This window comes from Poecilia reticulata, linkage group LG1, assembly GCF_000633615.1.
Source record: "Poecilia reticulata strain Guanapo linkage group LG1, Guppy_female_1.0+MT, whole genome shotgun sequence".
Taxonomy (NCBI): Eukaryota; Metazoa; Chordata; class Actinopteri; order Cyprinodontiformes; family Poeciliidae; genus Poecilia; species Poecilia reticulata.
Genome location: NC_024331.1, coordinates 5,278,111 through 5,301,522, shown reverse-complemented (window position 1 = coordinate 5,301,522; position 23,412 = coordinate 5,278,111). Strand labels below are relative to the sequence as shown.

The window sequence follows — 23,412 nt, the reverse complement described above, 5'->3', positions numbered from 1 at the left end:
AGGAGGAGGAGGAGGAGAAGGAGGAGGAGGAGGAGGAGGAGTGGCTTTACCTGAAATCCCGATGTCAGCCAACACGGCCTTCTTCCGGTCTTTAACGCTGCTGATCTGAGGAAAGTAGACGTCCAGGGCCAGGAAGGCGACGCAGCAGAGAAAGGCCATGGAGCCCATGAACACGCCGTAGTTACAAGCGTTCTGGTTGCGGTTGAAGATGCAGTACTCCTCCACTTCGTCTGGCCGGTTGATGTAGCCCTCGTTGGCGATGCAGCCGAAGATCACAATGGAGAAGAGCTGAAAGAGACGAGAAACGCTATCAGGGAAATGTAGAGATAAAAACCAGGAGACGCACAGGGAGAAAAAAAAAGCTATGAGCAGAAAGTCAGGTGTCAGAATTAAAAACACTTAAAAACTTGGACCTAAAATAATAATTTTACATTACATTTTGGACATAACTGGACTGTATAATGGTAAACTATTTGTCTTTTATTAATTTTTTAGGAAAATTTGACTCATTCATTCTCCTGCCACCAGTTTTACAACAGATAGAAAATGATGCGTTTTCTCATTTTCAGAGCTGAAAATAGTTATTTTCAGCAAGTTCTACGATTTACACGCATTTTAAATGAGAGTAAAAAACATAAAGCTAGATGAAACAAAGCATTCCTGCTATTGTCTGTAGCGCTGCCAGTGCATTTCCAATGATAAAAAGCATCCCACTCCATGTCTGCTGCATCAATTTGGCTGCAGTATGAGGCTAAGTACATTGGAGAATAAAAAAGCAATTACAGACTTATTTTCTGTTGATTTTTTTCCCCCTCTTTGCTTCTGAAAAGCAAATAAAACGACAATGTTTCTTCCATAATTCCTCCTGCATCTTTTATTTTCGCATCTCTCTCTCTCTCTCCTTTTTTTTTTTCCATTTCCCAAAAGGACAGACGATACAACAGGCTACAAAATGGAGTCAATACCAAGAGCAGGTTACTAAGATACCATCTAATCCCCTCTCTCTGCTCACTTCCACAGCGCAGCGTCGCAGAAACGCCCTTGTCAATATGAGACCACACATATAAACAAACAGGATCCCACAACCCAGCTTTCTTTTTTTTATTTATTTATTTATTTTTAGCAGTCAGACTCATACTCCTGTTGATAAAAGCAGATCAGACAAACTCCATCCAGATGTCAAATCCTCCCGGGAACTCGATGCGTCCGGGTGAAAGAGAAGGTTTGTGGACTTTCCTGAGATGAGCGATGGACTCGTGAATGTGACCGGGAGTGTGAAGCASAGACAGAAGGTCGGAAGTGAACCTTGAGGTTGGTGAGTGGCTCCGTTTATTCAGCTGGTGTGTCGGTGTTTGAGTGGAGAATGACAGCGAAACAAAAGGAGAAAAAAAAGAAAGAACACAAAACACTAATTTCAGCACGGACACCAAGAGCTCATCATCTCATAAGCTCCATCAAAACCAAGCTGATCACATGGTTTGGAGTTCTGAACGGGTATGCAGACAAACAGTTCATTATTAATTCATTCTGAGGCACGAGTGGCTTTTATTCAGGTATTAGACGGGACTTGGGCAGAGAGAGAGAGAGAGAGACACGGGATCCAAAAAGCATTTCTAGAGAAAAACATCACAGTGACTTCTAGATGTGGTGACATCACTGTAGCACAGTGGTTCCCAAACTTTTTCTGGGCCCCCCCTATGGATTACAAATCGGGAGAGTTAGACTCCTGCTGTCTAGTTGAACGATGTGTGTGACCAGGGGGGGCGCGGACTTCCGGTTATATGATGTGTGTCAAACTCAAACACCCCCGGACCCCACCTTAGCGCACACGGTTTTAGCGTTTTTTTTTTTTTCATTCATCCATATCACTTCCCACGTCCCCCTTGCAATGGCACCCCACAGTTTGGGAACCTCTGCTATAGTGTATGATGATGTTTCACATCTACTCAGTGTTTGAGGACGAACTGCAACATAAGTGTGTCAGTATCTCTAAGGTGAAACACTAAAGATGCACTGATGTGAAAATTTGGGCTGATATCGTTATCCGATATTAATACTGTTGATATGACCAATAACCAATATTTATTGAAATTATATATCATATGTATATATTTCTCTACACTTTTGACATCATGTAAAAGCAGCCACATTGTCTACTTTGCACCCCCACAGTCCTGTTTTTCATCACTACCACTGTCACATGACTCAGGAGGCACCAATATGAAAATTTAGGACAATATCGATATCGATATTAATAATGCTGACATGGCTGATAACCGATATTTACACATATTGTGCATATATATTCATATATATATTTCACCACCCTTTTGACACTTTGGGAAAAGAAAACAAACAAATGGCAACAAGATGAAAATAAATGTTGTCTGTTGTTAATAAATTAATTTATTGATTCTAAACTGATATACAAAAAAAAAAAAAGATAATATCAGCGCATACTGATGTTGGTGCCAATGTTTTTGTTAGTGAGCAAAAACATTATACAAAAACATTATACCCAAGCTCCACCCTCTCCTGAAACACCAATGGAAACAAGACTGGAATAAACATTGGTTGTGAATATGCCGAGTTTCAGTTATTGGGCCGACACCAATATGTTGGAAAAACAACTAACATTGACCAATTCAGCTGTTGATGTCGCTATTTCCAGCGTCACTATAGCAAACCTGAAAAAAAAGAGTTGTTTTCAAAGTTCGGACTAAACCCAAAATTGTTTAATCTGTTGTGTTTGGGTAAAGTGTTATTCTTGAAGTAGTTGCAGGTCAGCACAGAGCAGTATAAATCAAAAATATGAGTTGCCCTAAAAAGAAAATCTGAACATAATAGTGACTTTTAACATTTAAAAGAGTCATTTAAAAAGAAAATTCTGAATAAAAGTAAAAATGAAATAAAGCTGCACTATGTTCACATGGATAACTCGAGTAGTTTGCTCTGAATTTTATATGATAAAAGATAACTGAGTGAAGAATTTCTTTCAAGATTGCTGTTAGTAATAAATCATTTAACAATACTAATAACTAAGCAGTAAAAAAAGTATTACTGTTGTTAATTTGGTGTATAGAGTTGAAACTGTGCCTTGGCACAGTTGAGCTGGTTGTATGTAAACCAGAAGTTTACATACAACAAATAAGACGAAAATCTCTAAAAGTGTTCTTGCAATGTTTTATGTCATTTAATATAAATAATTAACAAATATAAATAATTATGGTAATTCTAATTGGCCAAAAACAGGAGAAGTTTGGTCTGATTTAACTTCAGAGAGAAGGGGAAAAAAATTTTTTTTTTCTTTTTTTTATTCCATGTATGTAAATATCTGGTTTCAACTGTAGCACTACAAACGGGTCATTTAAAAAAAAATCATAAATAATATAGCTGTTTTCATTCCTAAACGTTAAATGACAATAATTCTGACCTTAAAAATGTAACTTTTGGGAATGTTTTGCATGTAACTCAATTGACTATGCTTCATAACACTGAAAGAGACTTGGAAAATGCTTCCTTGTGTATTCCAGTTTGACTGAAGAAAGACAGAATATATTTCCAATAATTTCAATACAATTGGGGGCTAGAAGAGTTAGTCAGTGAGTACGTTTCCCTCCGTATCTTCATCGCTCCCGCTGAAACTCCCCTACCCCACCCCACGCCGCTTTCGCTGTTTGGAGGATGAAACTGACACCTGAATCCCCCACATCTACATAATGTCTTCTTCAATAGGGACGGAGAGGATGAAGAGATTGCGGAAAGAATGCAGGGATTGTGGAGGCAGGAGGGATATGGAGGTGGTGCTATTTTTAGCATGCCTGCATCATGGCTCCGTCCTTCCCTCCCTCCCCCACTTCGTTTTCTCCCATCGCCCCTTGTTACTGGCCTCGCCTCTGCCCACAAGCATTCTTGAGAAGAATGAGTGCGCTTCGTCACACAGATACATGCAGCTAAATCGCACCCTCGCTGCGTCCACTGCTTCACACAGAACACAAAGTCACAAGCACTAATATGTTTCTCTCCTCCTCCCACGCTATTCAGGACATTGCATGATGTCAGAGGGATCGCAGAAAACTCAAAAAAAAAAAAAAGTCAATTTACAAAGACAATTTGAAGATTTCAACCTCAAACATTGCTAACTGCCACTTATACACAAGCTTGTTTGCTTGCTAGCTAGGATATATATTTTTAGATATTTTGGATATATTTGGATAAATATATCCAAAGTATAAAGCTAATTAATATAATTAACTCACTAAACATCATTATGTTGATAAGAAACTTAAGATTTGACAAAGAAGTAAAGTGGATTGGACTTCATAAAAGCAGGAACTGTTCATTCATGCTAATGCAAAGGCTATCTACTTTAGGTAGCGGAGGCTAATGCTTGTAAGTAAAAATTGCTACTCTAAAACACTTGAGCAATGTTTCGGAAAGAAATTATTTGAAGACGATATATTTTTTTAACAGAAACCTCACTTTTATGTGGAATCAAGGAAGAACTTAGAGGCTTTACAATTTTCAAAATGCTGACATGCTAGTTAGCGTAGTCTCTCCGACTCCAAGAAAATCTAACAAAAACTATCTGTTTTTGTTAGATTTTACAGTATGGGATGTAACAGGGGCTTGCTATGGAGGAGGGGGCAGCAGTTCAAACAGTAAAGATGCACACAACGGTTTTGATTGAAGATAGAGGCTGAACCGCAGATGCAATAAGCCAAGACTGGCCTAAAGCTGACCTGTATAAAGCAATTAAACCACATCTTTTTCCTGCTAATGTTCATCCGCTGGACAACAAGATAGACTACATACAGCTGTAAACAAACATGGAGTTTATCCACATTTTTCCTGGTGGAGTTACTGCTCTCGCTCTTCAGAGAGCAAAAGTTGCAATAAAACAGTTGGTTTGGATGGCTGGTTTTGTTCAAAGTGAGACAGGATCATCTCTGCAGGAATCACAACAAATGTGGCATCTGAACTGGAAGCAACCATCAAAACTGTATTTGTCCATTCCTTTCTCCTTTCATCCTGTCTTCTTAACCCATAACAACAACATTTAACAAGAAAATGCAGTTTTGTTTTACTCATACATATGCAAAATAGGAAAGAGTGTTGTTTAAAACTTGGAGATTTTAAAGTTGTCTTTTATATGAAAAACCTGACAACGCAGCTGATTGGGATCACATGAATGGATAAACTAATGCACTTGGTGCCCCTTTTTATTTTCTGTTCCCCCATTTCCCTCATCTAACTGAACTGATTCAGGTTTTGGTCACAAGGACTGATATGAACAAAATGATTAATTAGACACAAAGAATATTTTTGATATCATATTATCTCATTACTGTTTTAGTCCACACGGTAACAATGGCTACATTTTTGTATTCTAAATAAAAGTTTAAAAATGAGTTAAAAGAAACGTCAAAAGTCGAGAAACTGACATTTTGGTTCAGTTCAAGTCACATTTTACATGATCACCCCACAACAACATTTGACAAATGATGACTGTGGATTGTTTTCAACTTTAAAAAAAAAATTGAACACGTTCAAATATATGTTTTGTGGTTTTTGAGTAGGATGCTAAAGAAGTTAGTTCAGTTCTCTTATCGAGGACAGTCAGACCCGGAGGGCAACTAGTGTAGTGACACACTTTAGTTTTTCGGCTAGTCCCTTGAGTAATTCCTCCAGCAGATAAGCTCACCACCAGGGACTCCCTGCTCTCTGCATTCCTTCAATTTCCTAATTCTTACTTTTTCTACCTGCTCCATTAACACATCCATAGGACCCACAAATATTCTTATCAGATAACGATTGGTTTATGCATGGTCTAGTTTGTAGGAACTAGACCATGGGCTATATTGCCAGAAGTCTTGAACCACTGAATTCATGTGTTCAGTTTGCTTCCATGGCCATAGGGGTGTAAAGTGAAGCATGTAGTGATTCGGACTGCTTCAACTGAAATTTGTGAAGGACTGAGCTGATCTCAGAAGCTCATTAATAAACTTGTACGATAAGTCAAGAACTGGTAGGCAAAGTAAATTCACAGACAAGGGTCAACAGATGATGAAGAACAAAGTGCAAAGAGATCAAAAGCTGTCTGCGCACACCAGACTTAAAGCAGGCTTCAGATTAAGTCAAGAACAGTGCCTTGAGATCTTAATGAAATGGGTTTCCATGACTGGGAGCTTGCATCAAAGTCTTACATCACCAAGAGCAATGGTACACATCATCGAGTTGCCACTGGAATGCAGAGACGCGTTCCCTGGATCATGCCTCTGTCTGGCAATCCAATGGATGAGTTTGGGCTCAGTCGCAGTTATCTGGCCTGGCCTGGTTGATTTTCATGTCCCTTTATTGCTCTGTCTGGGATTTTTCCCATTCAACAAATGGTCGAATTTGAACCAGGCCAATCAGCGAACAGACAAAGTTGTGAATGACAACATTTATTTTCCATGCTGTTTTAGAATTGTAGTTTGCCTATATAGGGTTATGATTTGGCAATGGCAGTGAATGAAGTGGACAAAGTCATTTAGTCTGTATCGGCCATGCTTTTAAAATATTAGGTGATTAAAATTGGAACAATAGGAATGGGTCAGACATTTTATTCCTTTCAAGTAGTAGTGGCCATACTCCCCATGGAGTTGCTTACAGCGCAAGCAATTTCCAGTAAGCTTCATCGAACTGCTGCATCACGGCCAAACGATAGTGACAGGGTAAAAATAAATCGAATCATTTAAATCTTCAACAGAGTCCACGCCTCCTGCAAGAAGTTGTTTCTCAGTAGCTGATGCTCTTGACTCTTTGTACGAAGGAAAGTGGCTGGTTTTTACCAGGCTAGCTATTTCTCAGGAGCTGGGTTCATCCCTTAAGTCCATTGAAACAAACCCCTCATGATTCAGGCATACAAGGATACAAACTGGACAATTCCTTGCCCCTAACTTTGTAGAAACAGTTTTGGGTTGGCCCCTTTGTGTTCCAACTTGAGTGTTCATCAGTCACACATTTATGTTTGAGTTTGGTCAGGAGGAACTTGACTGGCCTGTACCGAGTCCTGTCCTCAACCTGACAGAACACCTTTGGCATGAATTAGTGCGGAGATGATGATCCAGGCCTTGTTGCCCAACAGCAATGTCTCACCTTACAAATGCTGACCTGAATGAGTGTTCAGAGCTTTCCTTTTTGAAAGCTGAAGGTTTTCTAGTGGCCTGTATTCAACAGTAGCTTGACAGGAAGAAGGGCAGAGAGAAAGAAGTGGGAACATATGCAGCAAATGGCCCTAGATAGGAATCAAAGCGGCTGAGCTACCACTGCGCCATGTGTTACCCCTGAATGGTTAGATCTTCCCATAAACACACTCTGAACCTTGTAGATGTAATAAAAGGGCACAAGGGTGGAAGATTTACTGAGGTATAATGTCAAGATTTTCACTTCTACTTTTGCATTGCTGTTCAGCAGGGGTGTAAAAAAAAAAAACTAAAAATCTTCTGACACCTTCACTTTCTTCACTTGGTTAGTGAAAGTTAAGCATAGCTCTGAGTGTGTGGCTGTGTTTTTGTGTATTTGGAAAGTGGATCCCGCCCTGATCTGTAAACAGATCACAAGGCTTTAGGAGGTGAAATTAAAGCATGTGGGCTTCTGATCTTGTGACCACTGGAGGGTCACATACAAATTCCTCTTAAAGGGTGCCGCCTGCTGCGACTGTGCGTCCATGCATGCGTGGACATGCTTGTGAAACTGTGTGCATGCATGCCTCAGTGCATGCATGCAACTTTCCTTTTCTACTGTTCCTTGGTTTTGACTACATTTCTGTGTAAGATTTTTTTTTAATTTACAGATTACCTGATTTCTAAGTATAAAAGTCAAAACAGGCCAGTCTTTCATGAGTGATTTAAATTAATGCTGCAATATATTGAGGAGCTTTGAGATACATCACACAGTTAAAACAATTTACAAAATCAGAGGCCAATCTAATCATGGGACTGTGACAGAAACAGCTTACCACATGATGTGGTCAATAATATTGATTCTTATATCAACGATTTATGAAAATACAAGTCTACCAGTTTAATAAATGAATTCTCAATGGTTATATACATGCAGCTCTGGAAAAACTAAAGAAACGACTGCAAAATGATCAGTTTCTCTGATTTTACTCTTTATAGGTGTATATTTGAGTAAAATATTGTTATTTTATTCTATGAACTACTGACAACATGTCTATGAAAGTCCAAGCAAACATTTGGTATTTATTTGCAGAAAATGAGAAATGGTCAAAATAATGAAACAAAGAAAACAAGTTCATATTCATTTAGAAACAACAATACTAATGTTTTAACTCAGGAAGTTTTCAGAAATCAATTATTTGGTGGAATAACCAGGATGTTTTCAATGGGGTTCAGTGCAGTGGCCTCTTCATTTGTTCCAGAGCTGTAGGTACAAATGATTTGTTTACATGTGCAAGTAAACTGATATTATGTAATATGTTTGAATATTTTCTATTTTAAGAAAGTTTGAATTATTGTGCAATGTTTTCTTTMCTCTATTCTTGTCATGTTTCAGGGAAACAAAGACTCAGAAGAGAAAAAATGTCACTTTTTTCCATTCACCAGCAAAACCAAAAGTTTCACAAAAAATGTAAAGAATTTTGTTGTTATGACACTAAATACAAAAAATACTGAGAAATTACATAAGTAGTTAGTTGGCTGATAGGGTTTACATTCCCTGTATGTGTGTTTGTGCAGCTTCTGCATTATTGGATGCTGCAGAGCGTCGTCCTGGGCTGGGATACCTGCTGTCACCATGGCAGCAGCAGCTCGCGTAAGGAGAGCGGCAGAGACAGGAGGCCTTGTCAAAATATAATTCAAGGAGAGCCGCTGCAGTATCAAGGGGACGCAATGAGACAAACACACATAATGACAAGTCCGGGACCCACCAGCTCACATGACCTCTCATCCACTGCATTGAGTCACTTTTCACACCACGCATTGTGTCACACTGAAAGCCTTACTTTTATTTTAACTTCACTTAACGTTAGCGAAAGCAAAACCTCTCTCTAGTCCGGAAAAAAAAAAATCTGTGTTCCGCACCGCAGTGTTGATTTAATAAATTATTATTTTTTTTATTTAGAAAGTCAAAGTGGTTAATCCTAGGCGTTCTGTGCAAAGCTGTAATTGTCTTCTGGTAAATGTGTTTAAAGCCGAATAGGAGGGGCATATCTGGACAGATGCCGAGGAACTTGGGTATCCCTTCTTGTTCAACTTTGAATCTTGAAATCTCTTTCAAATCAAGGCTAGCTTTTCATACAAACACGATATACTGTATGCCAGTCTTTAAGTGTTGTGTAATCCATCAGTCACTTCACTAATGCACTTACAACTCTTAAGTGCATTTTTATCAATCTACATTTGATAATAAGCACCCTACTCTATGTTGTGTTTAATCTTTACTGAGAAAATGTTACATGGTAATTACTCAAGAGAGATAAAACAGTATTATCTGTGGAACAACTCCCTCTTTTTCTCCTTTTAGTTACTTTATTTTATCAATGTATGTTGCCTTTGGAGTACAAACTTATCAAAAATCAGCCTAACAAGCCAGTGGTGCTGGGCAACCTAACGACAGAACATTATCAAATTTAAATGCGCCATTTCAGCACTTCTTTACAAAGATATCAAAGATCCTTTGTGATCAACAACACCAAAAAATGTGGCCATGTTTATGTAATCTGAAGAACACAGAGAGGTAGAAAAATAAACATTATTTATTCAGCTAATGTCTAAAAACAAAATAAGAAACGCAGTTAAAATTACATGTGAATACATTTCTTCAAATCATTGAAAAACATGCCATGCCATAGTCCTCTGACTACTTCCTGTCATCTTCTTTTTTTTGTGGTTTGCACCAGTAGCAACATCCGGTTATTGAAAAAGTGTTTCCTTTACAGTTTTGCTAAATAAACCAACTTATTCATGCTAGCACCAACACTTTTTATCGAAAAACTGGAGTTTTTCAAACATTGCTGTGTTTCTGTTAAGTGAATCTATTTTTCAAATGTCAAATCGAGCAACTATATGCGTTTCAATGGAAACGCAGCTTCTGAGGGTTCATTTTCAGAAAATACTAGACCAAGGGGGCTGCACAGTGGCGCAGTTAGTAGAGCTGTTGCTTTGCAGCACGAAGGTTCTGGGTTCGATTCCCGGCCCCAGTCTTTCTGCATGGAGTTTGCATGTTCTCCCTGTGCATGCGTGGGTTTTCTCCGGGTACTCCGGTTTCCTCCCACAGTCCAAAAACATGACTGTTAGGTTAATTGGCCTTTCCAAATTGCCCCTAGGTGTAAGTGTGTGTGTGCATGGTTGTTTGTCCTGTGTGTCTCTGTGTTGCCCTGCGACAGACTGGCGACCTGTCCAGTCTGTCCAATTATTAACTATAATTATCACATGCTAAATGAGATTCCGATTTATTGCTTTGTTGTCAGGTGCAAACGGATCTACGCCAAGCTAAGCCTGTTCAACGGACACTGACAAACTGAAAACAGTAAGTGTAATCGTGTGTGTCTAATGGGTAAAGGATGCATTCAGGTTCACCAAAAAAGTTGGTAATAACTGGCTCTGATCCATATCACTCAGAGACGTTTAGGGTGTTATTGACACCGACCCGCTACATTCCTAAATGTTCAGAGACTCCAGATTCACACCAAACTGATTGTTGCTGTGTTATTCATGACTAATAGCTGAAATTATGTGGATGGCTGACTAATAGCAGCAGATTCAAGTGGGTATGTATTCACAGTGCGACCAAACAGATGAAAAAACATCTGAATTCTGACTTGCTTACACACTGACGGTGTGTGAGTGCACTCCTGGTTTAACACGCTGCTGAGAAAATGCTCCACACTGGACAAATAACGCAAACACTGTTATTTGTCTGCGTTGCTACAAATAATAGTGTCTCCTAATACCTAAAATGCTAATCCCTGCTAAAATTTAAATGCTAACTCATGTTACTTTAAGTGAGACCTGATGTCATAGTTTTAAGTTTAAAAACATATGTTTATTTTAAGTGATGTTTCTTGGATAGTCAGTGAAAAACTGACTATCCAAGAACGCTTCACTCTTACAAAGTTTAAAAACGCTGTTTTTAAACTACAGCTGGCAAATTACAAGCTGGCCAACAGATTATTTTACAGTCGCTTATGTCACACATTTTGTGAGAAATAGAATAATAATTTTACTGTGAGAAATAGCTCTATGGCCGCATTACACACTGGTAACAGATGATTTAGAGTTTGCTAACTCAAAAGTTTCACCGTATTACAGGATTTATAATAAGCAAAACAGAAACGGCTAGCATTGCTTTTATTTCTGCTTTATATAAGCTTAATGATTCAACAGCTGTATAGGGTAAAACAGGAAGTAAAGCTGAAAATAGCTTGTTAATAGGTCAAAGTGTCTGGTTACCTAGCCTGCTAGCTGGCCTTATAGTGCTAAGTAACAGGTGGGTAAGGTGCAGTGTTGGTTTCTTAAAAAAAAAAGTAGAAACTGCATAAGTGAAGTTTGAAAATCTTGGTGTACCTTGCTAGCTAAGCGATGCTCATATAACTAGATTTTGCTCTAAAGGACCGTAAGACGTTGAAGGTCATTTATCTAAGCTTTAGACACAATAGTTAAAAATACCAAACACTAAACTTCCTGTGTATTTGTTTTTGAAAAGCAAAGTTAAGCGGTTGAAGAAGTTGTGCGCTACGTTTTGTGCTGCACTGGGTTAATGCTAAATATAAAAACGCTTCAAGCACAAAGCTAAACTGAACATCCCATTTACATTTATAATGATTTGCTCCTGCTGGCAGAATTTCAGGAACTCTGTTCAAAGCAACAAAAGAAAAAAAGATTGGGGAATATCAGCAGCTACAACAGCGGAGTTCTTTCAAAACGCAGATCAAAGTCAAATCTGAGGCGAAAATACGTTCTCTTTGCTTGTTAAGTCAGGCTGACGGTGTTTGGTTTGATTTTCATTTAAGGCTCCGATCATACGCAGGGTACCCTCTTTTCCATCTGTCACTGTGTTCCCTGCTCTACTCTGCCGTGGATCACAACATGCCTCATACACACCCACACACACTCATTATCACCTCCGCAGTCAGCTCCCATGATGGCCAACAAGTGGGACATTGACAGCCCTCCACCGCCATTCATAAACTGCTCTGGTCGTCCCTGTTTGATGTCCTCAGTCCAGGGACATTCAAACAACAGACAGCTTCCTCCCCCACACGCTGCAGCAGACTATCAACTCAAAACACCACAACTCCGCCCGTGGCTGTTACCATGGAGACGTGTTGTTGCTCCGGTGACACCTTGGGGGCGGTGCATTTGATGACTGCATACCTGTATACATGAGCCCGATTAAAACAAATTTTTTTGACCCGCGTTAATACGTTTTAATAACAACAAACAGCAAAATGTCTGGTAAAATGATCAGCTGTTTACATTTTGATAACTCGTCAAATAAAACTTTGAACTCTAAGGGAAATAGAGATAGTTTTAATAAGAAAAATTTAAATCATATTTTAAAAAGTTTTTTGTATCAATACTGAATTAATTTGAAAAAAAATACTAATCAAATAATTAGAATATTGCAGAGAAAGACTTTACAGAAACAGTAAAGTCTTTACTACCAAAGACTTTAGTAGTAAAGACTGCAATCATTTATTGCAAATATAACAATATCCATTATTGTTATTCTTTATTGTAAGTATCCAGATTAGAACAACTTGACATGATAAAGCAAAGATTTATTATTGTTTAATAGACAGTACCACTCTGTCTTGAAGTTAAAAGACGTGCTAGTTAGGCTGGGCAACGTAATTTAAAAATAAAAAAATCTGAGTATTTCTTTTTAATGCCAAATCCAATATCTGATTTTAAAGATATTTTTCCCTCACTTTTTCCCCTTAAACAATAAAGACAAAATTATTGAAAAAATTGTTTAAAAATTTGCTTTTATATCAGTCATTTGGCGTTTTTTCTAGCCTTCCTGTCRTAAAGGATTTGCATGCTGCATCGCTACTACAGTAGCAGATTTTTTTTTTTTTTTAAGGGAATCAGTTTAAAAGTGTCTTAAACCGCGTGTACGTCACACTTGTAAGATTTTTGAACATTTTGTCTCTTTTCACTAACATGTTATCGACAGAAGCTGAAGACAAGGTCACAATTTGAATGAGCAAAACGTGGAATAGTTCTCTTTAAAGAGGCAAAGGCCCACTTTAAAGGGCCTTTCCAAGACACATTCTCAAAATAATCAGGTGCAAAGTTCTGACTAAAATATGTGATATTTATACAACATACTTAAAAAAAAACAGCAAAAAGCATCATCCTGTGACTGGGGAAAATCAGGTCTGATTATGATATGCTTCAGAGGGTAACCCCATGACTTGGCCTCACATGATATTCATGGATAACTAGTTAACGGCATGAAGGCATGCAACTTTCATAAAGCTGAAAGATTTACAAAACCAAGGTCAACATGATAAGGAACTTCACATCGCATTCACATGAGATTTTACCAAAACATAAAGAAATTAGGAGGAAAACTTCAAAGAGTTATTTTTTTTCTCCAGAAATGATACTAGAAAACATCAACTTCAGAAATTCATGAGCAATAACATAAAGTCAGACTTTATGTTATTGCTGGGCAACTAAAGAGTCTGGTTTTAATACTTTCTACAAAACAATATTTCCAGTTTTGCTTCAATTTGTTCTTAATTTGTCTGAAAGTGGATCTGAAAAGTGAACCTCATATATTTATAAATCAGTGCTTCCTCATCCTAAGCATTCAACACCATAGACGTGACTCAGTAAAAAAAATATATTTTTATTACTAAGAGGCTAAGAGGATGAACTCAATGAAGCTCCTTTGTACAAACCAAGGATTTCTTTAAATTAGCAGGGATTATTTATAGTGGAAAATAGACCTTTGTGTCACACATGATTTAAGATTAAGAGCAACTTACTGTGAGAAATGACCATTAAAACCTTGGATCAAATGAAAAAGGATTGCTGAGTTCAGATTCTTTTGGCTGCTGACCTAAAGAGCATCTTAAAAAGTTTCCCCAACTGTTGCCAGGCCTTTGATTAGTGCTGCTCCTCGGTGGTTTTGACAGTGTGCAGCTATTAGAAAAACAAAAACTCTTGATTCAGTTTAAATGTAATTGTATTAAATATTAATACTAAACTAAGAAGTCTTATACTATGGGATACTACAGCAACAACAACAGCCTATGTGTACAGGAAAGATGTAAATTGTAAATAAAGTCACTTGTCCTTGACACCAAAACGAACAAAAACAACGAAAAAAAATGGTGGCAAGGACATTATTTGTGTCTTTGATAAAAATGTTTTTAAGGAATTAATTTTTTTTATTTTATTTTTTTAATGTTTAAGAACAACTCACCAAAGAAGGCCTACACACCAAAGAAGGCTGTGCATGTACGTCTTACACGTAACAAATCCCACTTTTCACATCTGTCATCTCTGAGTTTTGCTTACCCAAGACACGATGCGGAGAATGGTCTGAGGCTGCTGGAGGAAGGTGACAGGGTCGAAGGCTCCCCCGGCTTTCCCGGCTCCGTATGCCTGCATCCCCTCCATTGTCCTCCACCTCCTCTCKMGACAGCCGCCTCTCAGATGATCCCCGTCTCCTTCCCCGCTGTTTTTTTTTTTTCTTCTCAAAGGCACAAGGTAGGTGTGTGTGTGTGTGTGTGTGTGTGTGTGTGTGTGTGTGTAGAGAACCACCGGGTAGTCGACACGGAAAAATTCCCCCAATCCTGCTCCGGATGGATGCAAAACAAATGTAAAAATTAAAAGCTCTCGAGCGCGCAATATTCTTCTCCTTCGTTTGTCTTTACTTTGTGTTTTTGTTTATTCCTGCTAGGAGCTGAGCTGTCTGGATGGAGGTGTGTTTCAGTGTTTTGATGATGCTGTATTGCCCCGCCACGTGAACGCGCTTCGGTCGTCACGCCTTGAGCGAATCGTGTTATTTCTACGGGAGCGCGCCCCCCCCCCCCTCCCCTCTACACACTGGCCCCGTGAGCTAGCATCACAAGTAGTCTCGCGCTGCTTTAGGTTGCTCGAATTCAAAGCGCCCTTTCCCCTGGGATGATGCCACACCGGTTACATTTGAAACATGTAGAAAACAGTTGCTTACTTTATGTCTATTTAAAGCACACAGTAACACTGCTCCATCACATGAAAAAGACAAAAGTAAATCTAGGCATCTCTGTGTAATTGAGTGATTTATGGTGCATTTTCTGCCCTCTAGTGGTCATATTATACTTTGCTTCAATATGGACTTCTCCTTCTATTTTAATTGCTGCTTTATGCATACTTTGTTTAAAACATCCCATATTGACAACATTTGGTTAGCTGGTTAGCATACGTGGAAATGCCGGAAACTGAGCCGCACACACCAGAAAAGTTTGATATGCTTTTCTTCTCTGTTTACGAAAGCTCTGCCTTACAAGACCTCCTCAGGGGAACTATGCCATGTCATCACAAGTAGCCAATGAGAACATGATATAGCCACTTACGTGCTGGCTAAGTGGACCAATGAGTCGCTACTGGAAACGGTTGCTAGGAAACGTGTTTTGTCCATGTTGCCGAGGCGAATGGAAGATTAAAGCTGCTAGCAGGAATGCTATTTCATTTATTAACAGAAGCTTAACATATTTCTCACGAGGTTTCGAATGTACGCCGTATAATGGTGAAGTTGAGGGCAAGATGTCTTCTTCTCGGTAAGGTTTGTGGAAGTTTAACTGCGAGTTTACGCTGTCTTACAACCCTCGCATAGGGGCTAAAAGCTAATGAATAGTCAAACATCTGCTTCTTCTTTATTAAATACACCCTAAAGCGCAGCTGACATACATGTAAATATCTACGTGTCATCATATACTGGCTACGGTTTGCTGTTCCTCCAATTTGCTGGTTAAATGCAACTAAAAACATTACAGGAAATGATGTTGGACTCTCAGCCAGCTAGATGTAGTGTTTATTGTCAGTATCCACGTTTCCACCTTTTCAAAGCATTTTTCACACACAATATAGCATGAAAAATGATCTGCAGGATAGCAAAGATTTTAAAACACAGAAAAGCCCATTTTAAGATGTACAGCAACAAATGCAGCAGTTGATAACATTTGTTCTTAATGTGTTCTTGTTGTAATGTGATGTAAATAGCAAAAACATAAAACAAACTTTCCAAGTTTTACTGAAAAATCATTATTTAAAAACCTCTGTCTTGTCCTGATTGAGCCAAGAATAATTGCTTATAACCTAATATCCCAATATCTGAAAAGACAATTAAACATTCCATCTATTATAATCGTTTAATGTATAAAACACATCTAAATCACTTAGTGAATATTTATCTATGTTAACAAAAACATAAAAAAAATCATGACTGACAATGTAGTTTAAATAAAGTCAATTTTTTTATTCCTGTGTGTACAGGGGATGCTGCAGTGGGGAAAAGTTGTCTTTCTCACATCTTCTACAATGATGGATCTCTGTTCCAGAAGAACTACAGCTTGGTGAGAGCAAATTACAAAATGTTAATCATATCATGTCATCACCTAAACTAGTCCGGAGAGCTTTCATCACCAATAATATTGGTCTTAGTAGTGCATAAAGTACATAATGTGCTTTTTGAGAGCCCACATTGATCTATTTGGAATCACTGAAGTACAAAATAATCATGAAGGAAGAAACTAAACTATTAATGCGACTCTGTAAACTATGGCTTTCATTGCTGGAGGATTTTAAAAGCTTTGGACTAGTAAGTTGCAGTAAGTTTCTGAAGTTAATCAAATGTAATATTTAAATTTCAGCTTCAACTGAGCACAGCAGGTTGATCCATGGGTATAGATTATTCTTGAAATTGTTTAACTACATTGTGCTTTATTAAATTTGTTGCGAATTGTTGAATTTTACTCACAGAAGCTAACTGAAGAACAAGTACAAAACACAACATATTAGTAGTAGAGATAGGTTATATGTTATATCATTTTATGTCATTTCAGGTGTTGTTACAAAGCTGCAGTTAAAAACAAACACACCAAAAGAAATGGGATATATTCAAGTGATATATATTTGTGCTGATTGTGAATAACATTTTTGAAAAGTACGAGCATCTGTATTTGTATGGCCTACTTCAAGTATTATGGTAAATAAATAATTTGCTGGGGGCCCATTTTGATCAAATGAAAAGAAAGCAACATTAGAGCAATCTAACAAATGCTTTAGTTATGTAACATTAGTAATGTATGTACTGTTAAAAATAATTCACATTCCTGGCAAATTAAGATTTGAAATCTAAAGATTTTCAACAACAAATTCTTTTTGTTGAAAAGAAATTTCAACAAAATTTCTTTTGTTGAAAAGAAATTTCAACAAAATTTCTTTTGTTGAAATTCATGTTTTTTTGAGGTGAACTTATTTTTACACAAACTTTATTATTTTGTCTTTATCTTTTTGTTTCATTTAATTTTCCGTGACACTGACGAGGTTTTATTAATTGAAGATTAGATTCAGCTATTTTTACAAGCCAGTAAAGACCAGATCAAACAATAGGAGTGAAACGTTATTTTCTACATGCCTTTATTGCGTGACTTGTGAGTATAAAGCATATGCAGTAATGTTGCCCTCATTAATTTCTTTCAAAATATATAAATGTTTGCTGAGTGTATCATTTAGTCCAGTGGCTCATTGCTAAACTAAACAGGTTGGAAGATACTGGGGGGAAAAGCCAAGAGTTACTGTGAGTGTGTGTTTGTGTGTGTGTGTTTGTTCTGGCTTTGCTACTTCAGCACTATTGGTGTTCTGAGGTGACAAGAATGTCGATAATTAATACTGCAGGGTTCTGGAAAGCCACTATAGCAGGTACAGCAGCATTGTTGGATGTTTTTATGTTATAACCACAAGTTTACAATGCAACCGAATTTTGTACAATAGGTTAACACCTAAAAAAAGTTAAACACCAAAACAGGATATGCTTGTAAATGTAAAGTTTCAGAAAAACACAAAAATGGTATCTTATGCTAATCGTCACTGCTAGGTTAGAACAATTTTAAAACCCAGTTTAAAATGTGTACTAATAGTCTTTGTTGTAAAAGTAAAAAGTTGCTAGATTTGTCGCTTTTTGTAAAGTATTCGGTAGAGGTGCCTAAAAAGTCGCTAAATATAGCAACATAAGTTCCTAAGTTGGCAACAGTCCTGACTACAACTTGACTTAACCCTCTCTGCTCAACCCCACACATTTGGCCACGCCCCTCAGCGTCCCTTGGCTCCACCCACTTTGGTGGAATTCTTCAAAGTTTGTAGGTTGTGCTTTCACATAGTTACACTTTAAAGAGAAGTTTCAATTTTAATCAATTATTTTAAAACACCTGAACAAAGTAAAGCTGATTGTTGCCTTTTCTGGAATATTCCCACAGCTACGTCTAAACATATATATGCAAAAGAAGGAGCTTCCATGACCTAATGCTAGTGAAAACTTGCTGAATCAACAACGGAGGCAGTGAGCCATCCAGAGTTTGTGCAGAAATCCGATTTATCCAGAAATAACAGTTTTAGAAAATCAGATCTGTTGAGGTCATGTCAGTAATAACGTTCAGCAAATTTGCATAGCTTTAACAGTGACAAGCAAAGATCAAGCACCACCTACATGCACTACGCTGGTTGAATTTAGAAAATAAGCACTAAGTCAATGTAGTACTTGTGTCATAAAAATTTAATCCCTGATGGAAAAAATAAAAAGTGTGTTTATTGATTTAGAATTAACTCTACAAACAGTCTAATGCTACAAATGATCTCCCCCTAGTTCACCTAAATCATCCTTTAGATTGTTCAACTTTTGATGTTGAACGGCGGCCGATGCCGGCCTGCCATTCTGCTCACGTCCTCCTTTGAAAATGTCAGACAGCCTGGTAGCAATATTCCAAGCTTATTTGTTGCTAATAGGCCCTCATTGACATTCCAGCAAGAAGCTTCCTATGCATCACGCCAGCTCATTAGACCGGTCTCTGGTGGGACTGCAGCATGTTCTGTGTGTGTGTGTATGTGTACCAGCGGAACCTCGTTATGAACTGTGACTGTGTATAAATCAGGTAAATGTTGATCCGAAGCTGTGTGTGTTTGTATTTTGCAGAAGCATCGACTGTGAAAGGTACGCGTGGGTGTTTGCAGATTTAAGCCTCTTGCATTTGACATGCTTAGTTAACTACGAGGTGCAGAGATCAAATCAATTTAGAGTTAGATGCTGATGTGAGGAAACCTAGAAATTTACTTCTCCAAGGTCAACTCTAATTGCTAATCAACAATTTTCTCTGAAGATAAACTCCTGGAACAATTATAGCAGAGTGCCTTGGCAGTCTGGAGGAGGATGGAATTTGATTGAAGTCCGTCTTTTTAAGTTTAGTCATTGAAACTATGGCTGGGCGACGTGGCTGAAAAACGTAACACCCTATAGGAGAGAAAAATAACACCATTTATAGTTCAAACCACACTTTATATGCATATTAGTGCAGAAAAACACCCTTAAAAGCTCCATACTTTACTTATTTCCCATGTTTGATATGTATTCCTAACAATATAACTGAACAGACCTTACTGATATCACAAACCCTCACTCTTGATTTAACCAGTAAACCTTTGGATCTCCATCTCTTTGTAACAATACTGCTGTTTAGAGCTTGTACTCCTTTCTTATGAATTTATCCTTATTGAGACATTACTGGGACTTGGATAAAAAGCAAACGAGACACAGTACCTGAGGTCTGGCAAGGATCTCAGCATCAAGGTAGGTAGTGAATTTGCATTCAAGCCAAGTCGAGCAGCAAATTAGTGACGTCTCTGTGTTGGCATGAACCATAAATCACCATGGACAGTTTGCTGAGTGCAAAGACAACTCATTTACCTCTGTGTTTGGCTCTCTTGTTTGTATATAAGCACAATGTAGTTGTAAACTGATAAATTCATTTGAACGAAGCCACGTGTGATGTGACAGAATGTTGTTGTTTTTTGTGTTTGTCAGACAACGGGAGTGGAGCTGGTGATGAAATGTATCAACATTCCAGAGACCAACGACTCTGTGGTAAGTCGATGAAAGTTCATGATCACTCCTTAGGAATTAATTGTATTTCTGTGTAATTGAATTCAAGATAACCTTTTTTTTTTCATAGTGAGCTACAATGTTGATAAAACTTCTATTCAAGATATTTGAATCTACTTGAATGCACAAAAATGTGGGGTGGTGATATATATAATTCACCAAAGCACTGATATGTTATTGCATTTAGGCTCTAACATACTTATTTTCTATTTTATTATCTGTCCATTTGCCTCTTTTAATGTATTTTTAATATTGTTTAAAAAAAAAAAAGCTTAAGAGGTTAAATAAAAAAATCTGCCAAATGTTCCCATTTTTTATCCGATCAATCATCAGAATAATCGATAGAATAATCAATGACTAAAATGATTGTTAGTTGTAGCCCTAGTGTTGAATGGGATTAGGACAAAATGTGGTAAATGAAAACAGTAACTGTGATATTAATGTCAGCTGACAATATGTAGCATGAAATAAGTGCAACAAGAACCTCTTTTGGTATTCATTCACTCTATGCCCACAGTGATATCTTATTACTTTCTCTCTCATTAGGCTGACAATACTTAGTTGTAGCTGTAGTTTATTAAACATGGCTCAGACGGCTCGGTCTTCATAACCAAACCTGATCTGAAGGCTCTTTTTTGTTGTTGACCAAAGAGAAGCAAACGAAGCACCGGTGTTCTGGACCCTGAGTGGGAGTTTTGCCAGCACTTCTTGATCAAAAGCATAATATCTTTGAAATAAAAAGTGATACTAAATTGTGAAATATAGATTCAAACCCCCTACATTGTATTCTTAACAAATTGTTGGACGTCAGTGAACGTATTAAAAGTGTATTTAGTCATGAAATCATCCACGACACAAGGCCTGAATATTAGAAAAACAATTACCTACAACTGCTTTCAGCTATATGCTTGAAAAGATAAGCTGCAGTTATAAAAAAAAAAAAAAGCATCATATTTTATTCCGTTTAATTAGGTGATCTATCTGCTAGTTGCGGTTAGAATTCAGCAGAGGCAACTTCTGGTAATAAATATCCTGAATTACAACAGATTTAGAGACAAATAAGCAACGTTGTAGATTAATCTGTGGTAACATTTAGGCTTATCGGCACAAAATGTATTAGCTACCCAGGCGATGTTCAGGGTTCTGTTTTAAAACTCTCTAAAAAAATCACAGGGGGGGCTGAAAACAGAGAACCAGAAACCATCACTCACAGAGAAAAAGTTTCGCCAGACATGTAACATTGTTAGGTCCTTATCAGTATTCACTAAGCAATACGGCCGAAGAGTAGGGGAAGATGGATCTCTTTGCCACGGAGAAAAGGAATGTTAAGTCGTGTAATTTGACTAAATCTCTGTGGGAAACACCTGTGCCGTCCTTTTCTCTCTTTCCAGGAGCTCTATATCTTAGACTCGGCGGGGAAGGAGACGCTAGTGGAGGGCTGCGAGAAAATGGTCAGAAGCTTCCCTGGATTCTTCTGTTTTCATTTGCATGAAACTAATGAGGTTCTCCGTCTGGAGCTGCTTTACGGTTATTAATGTCGCGGGATTAGAAGAAATGAAACGGGTGTGACACCTCTGCAATCACCTTGCTTTCTGCAGTGGGGGGAGCCATCTTTGCTGTGTCTGGTGTTCGATTTGACCAATGAGCAGTCTTTTGCTAACTGCACATGTTGGATGGAAAGAGTCCAAGCACACTGCAAAGGCCTCCATGTGCCAGGTAAGAGAAGGAGGACAAAAAATGAGGTTAATTTGTGACAAACCTAAAGTTCAATATAAAAACACAGGTCATCTTATAAAGTTTTCTTAATGGAAAAGATGACAAGTGGGAGCCTAATAGCCTCTTTGAAGGTTCTCTAAAGCAGAACTTTGCTAAATTCTCAGCCAATTGGACAGTGGTTCACATCCACAATATTTATACTTTATTTTTGTTTTAATCCTAATAGAATTTTTCAGTAACACAGCAAGTACTTGACAATTACGCAATATTACAAATACATTAATCCATTCTAACAACTTCAAGATGTCATTGGACAACTTTTTTTATTTTTTTATTTTCGGTTAATTTAAATAAAAATAAAAAAACACCCCTCCTCCCCATCATTTAATCATGTTTAACTTTCTCTGAAAACATCAAAGAAAATAAAAAGTTATGAATGAAATTATTGAGATCATTTTGGTTTATTTGTGTACCAAAGTCATTTAGGGGCAACAATAGGCGAGCATAAATATACAGTCTGGGTTTCCCCCCAGTGTATTACAAGCCTGGCGGGCCACCAGGCTTTACTTGTGCCCCCACCAGGCTTAGCATTGCTTATTTATGTAAGTTTTTTCTTTATGTTTGTATTTTTTAGGACCTTATAGTTGCTGTTGAAGTATTAATCTTCCAGTAACACATAATTATCAAGTGATATTTTCAAATTTCCTGTCAACTTTAAAAGTTTTTTAACTCAAAAAACACGACAGTATTCAATGAATTTCATGTTGAAAAGTTCATTCATTTCAGTAACTCAATTCACAAAGTGAAAAATGTTAACTTGGTGAATTATACACAGACTGATGTTTTCAAATGAAAACAAGAAATTTAAAATTAAAATGTTACATCAGACCACTCATATTCTAATGTATTGAATATGACTGCATGTATGTTTCAAAACTAGAGGTGCACCGGTTGCAGTTTTCTGGCCAATCATCGATCGTTTAAAAGCCTGACCTACAGATTCCGATTGTTTTTTTCCTGTCTAAAAAGTTGCTAAATATGCGCGTAAATGTCGACCTCCCAGGTGTTCTGGTGGGCAACAAGTCTGATCTGTCAGCTAGAAGGGAAGTACAAGCGTCCGTGGCCAAGGAGTGGGCCCAAAGCAAGGGACTGGAGTACCACGAGACATCAGCTGTGAGTGTAGCTGAAAACACTTCATGCTGTTAATTGCCTGATAATGAATTGTTTCTCAAACACACCAGTGACATGTCAGCAGCTTCTCAATGTGATCACGCCGATGTCTTTCAGAAAGAGATGGACAACTGTGACGCCCCGCTCCTCAGCTTAGCACAGTCTTTCTACTCTCTCTACCAGGAGCAGCGTGAGCTCATGCAGAACCTCGGGCCGGGCTAGACTCCTCTTCCTTCACCACAGAGCTTACAGCCGTTTGATACGAACCACTGTGAAGGAATTGCTTTAGGAAAATAGGATTTTCTGACAAGGACACTGAAAGGCTTTCTGATTATTTTTGGTTTAAATAAAGGACTAAATAAGGAG

General features: G+C 37.9%; 2 protein-coding genes and 1 long non-coding RNA gene across 8 annotated transcripts in view; 2 read left to right on the top strand and 1 right to left on the bottom strand.

The window, feature by feature from the left end:
* Positions 1–9,986, top strand: part of LOC103478779 (uncharacterized) — a 60,743-nt gene extending 50,757 nt beyond the window's left edge. Inside the window, exons 3-5 of one of the 3 annotated variants that reach the window (XR_001776691.1) lie at positions 1,021–1,311; positions 8,563–8,637; positions 8,745–9,986. This is a non-coding gene — a long non-coding RNA (uncharacterized LOC103478779). Of the gene's footprint in view, positions 1–1,020; positions 1,316–8,562; positions 8,638–8,744 lie in introns of all 3 variants that reach the window. The other 2 variants (XR_001776689.1, XR_535862.1) reach the window with 2 other exon arrangements.
* The window catches only part of syngr1b (synaptogyrin 1b), a 20,582-nt gene extending 5,926 nt beyond the window's left edge, over positions 1–14,656 (bottom strand). For both annotated transcript variants that reach the window (XM_008432682.2, XM_008432743.2), the window contains exons 1-2: positions 14,544–14,656; positions 51–288 (exon numbers count right to left, since the gene is read on the bottom strand). In XM_008432682.2, coding sequence (XP_008430904.1) covers positions 51–288; positions 14,544–14,645 — 340 coding nt within the window. In that variant the 5' untranslated portion in view covers positions 14,646–14,656. The remainder of the gene's footprint in view (positions 1–50; positions 289–14,543) is intronic.
* ift27 (intraflagellar transport 27 homolog (Chlamydomonas)) lies at positions 14,602–23,412 on the top strand. 3 transcript variants are annotated; one of them, XM_008432482.2, is made up of 7 exons: positions 14,602–14,735; positions 16,503–16,582; positions 20,083–20,142; positions 21,552–21,611; positions 21,759–21,876; positions 22,940–23,049; positions 23,230–23,412. In XM_008432482.2, exons 1-7 carry the CDS (start codon positions 14,627–14,629, stop codon positions 23,266–23,268), a joined length of 576 nt encoding a protein of 191 aa, XP_008430704.1. In that variant the 5' UTR covers positions 14,602–14,626; the 3' UTR covers positions 23,269–23,412. The 3 variants fall into 3 exon arrangements, with proteins under 3 accessions (XP_008430704.1, XP_008430624.1, XP_008430784.1); XM_008432402.2 differs by having other exon boundaries at positions 23,164–23,412; XM_008432562.2 differs by lacking the exon at positions 14,602–14,735 and adding an exon at positions 15,115–15,787 and having other exon boundaries at positions 23,164–23,412.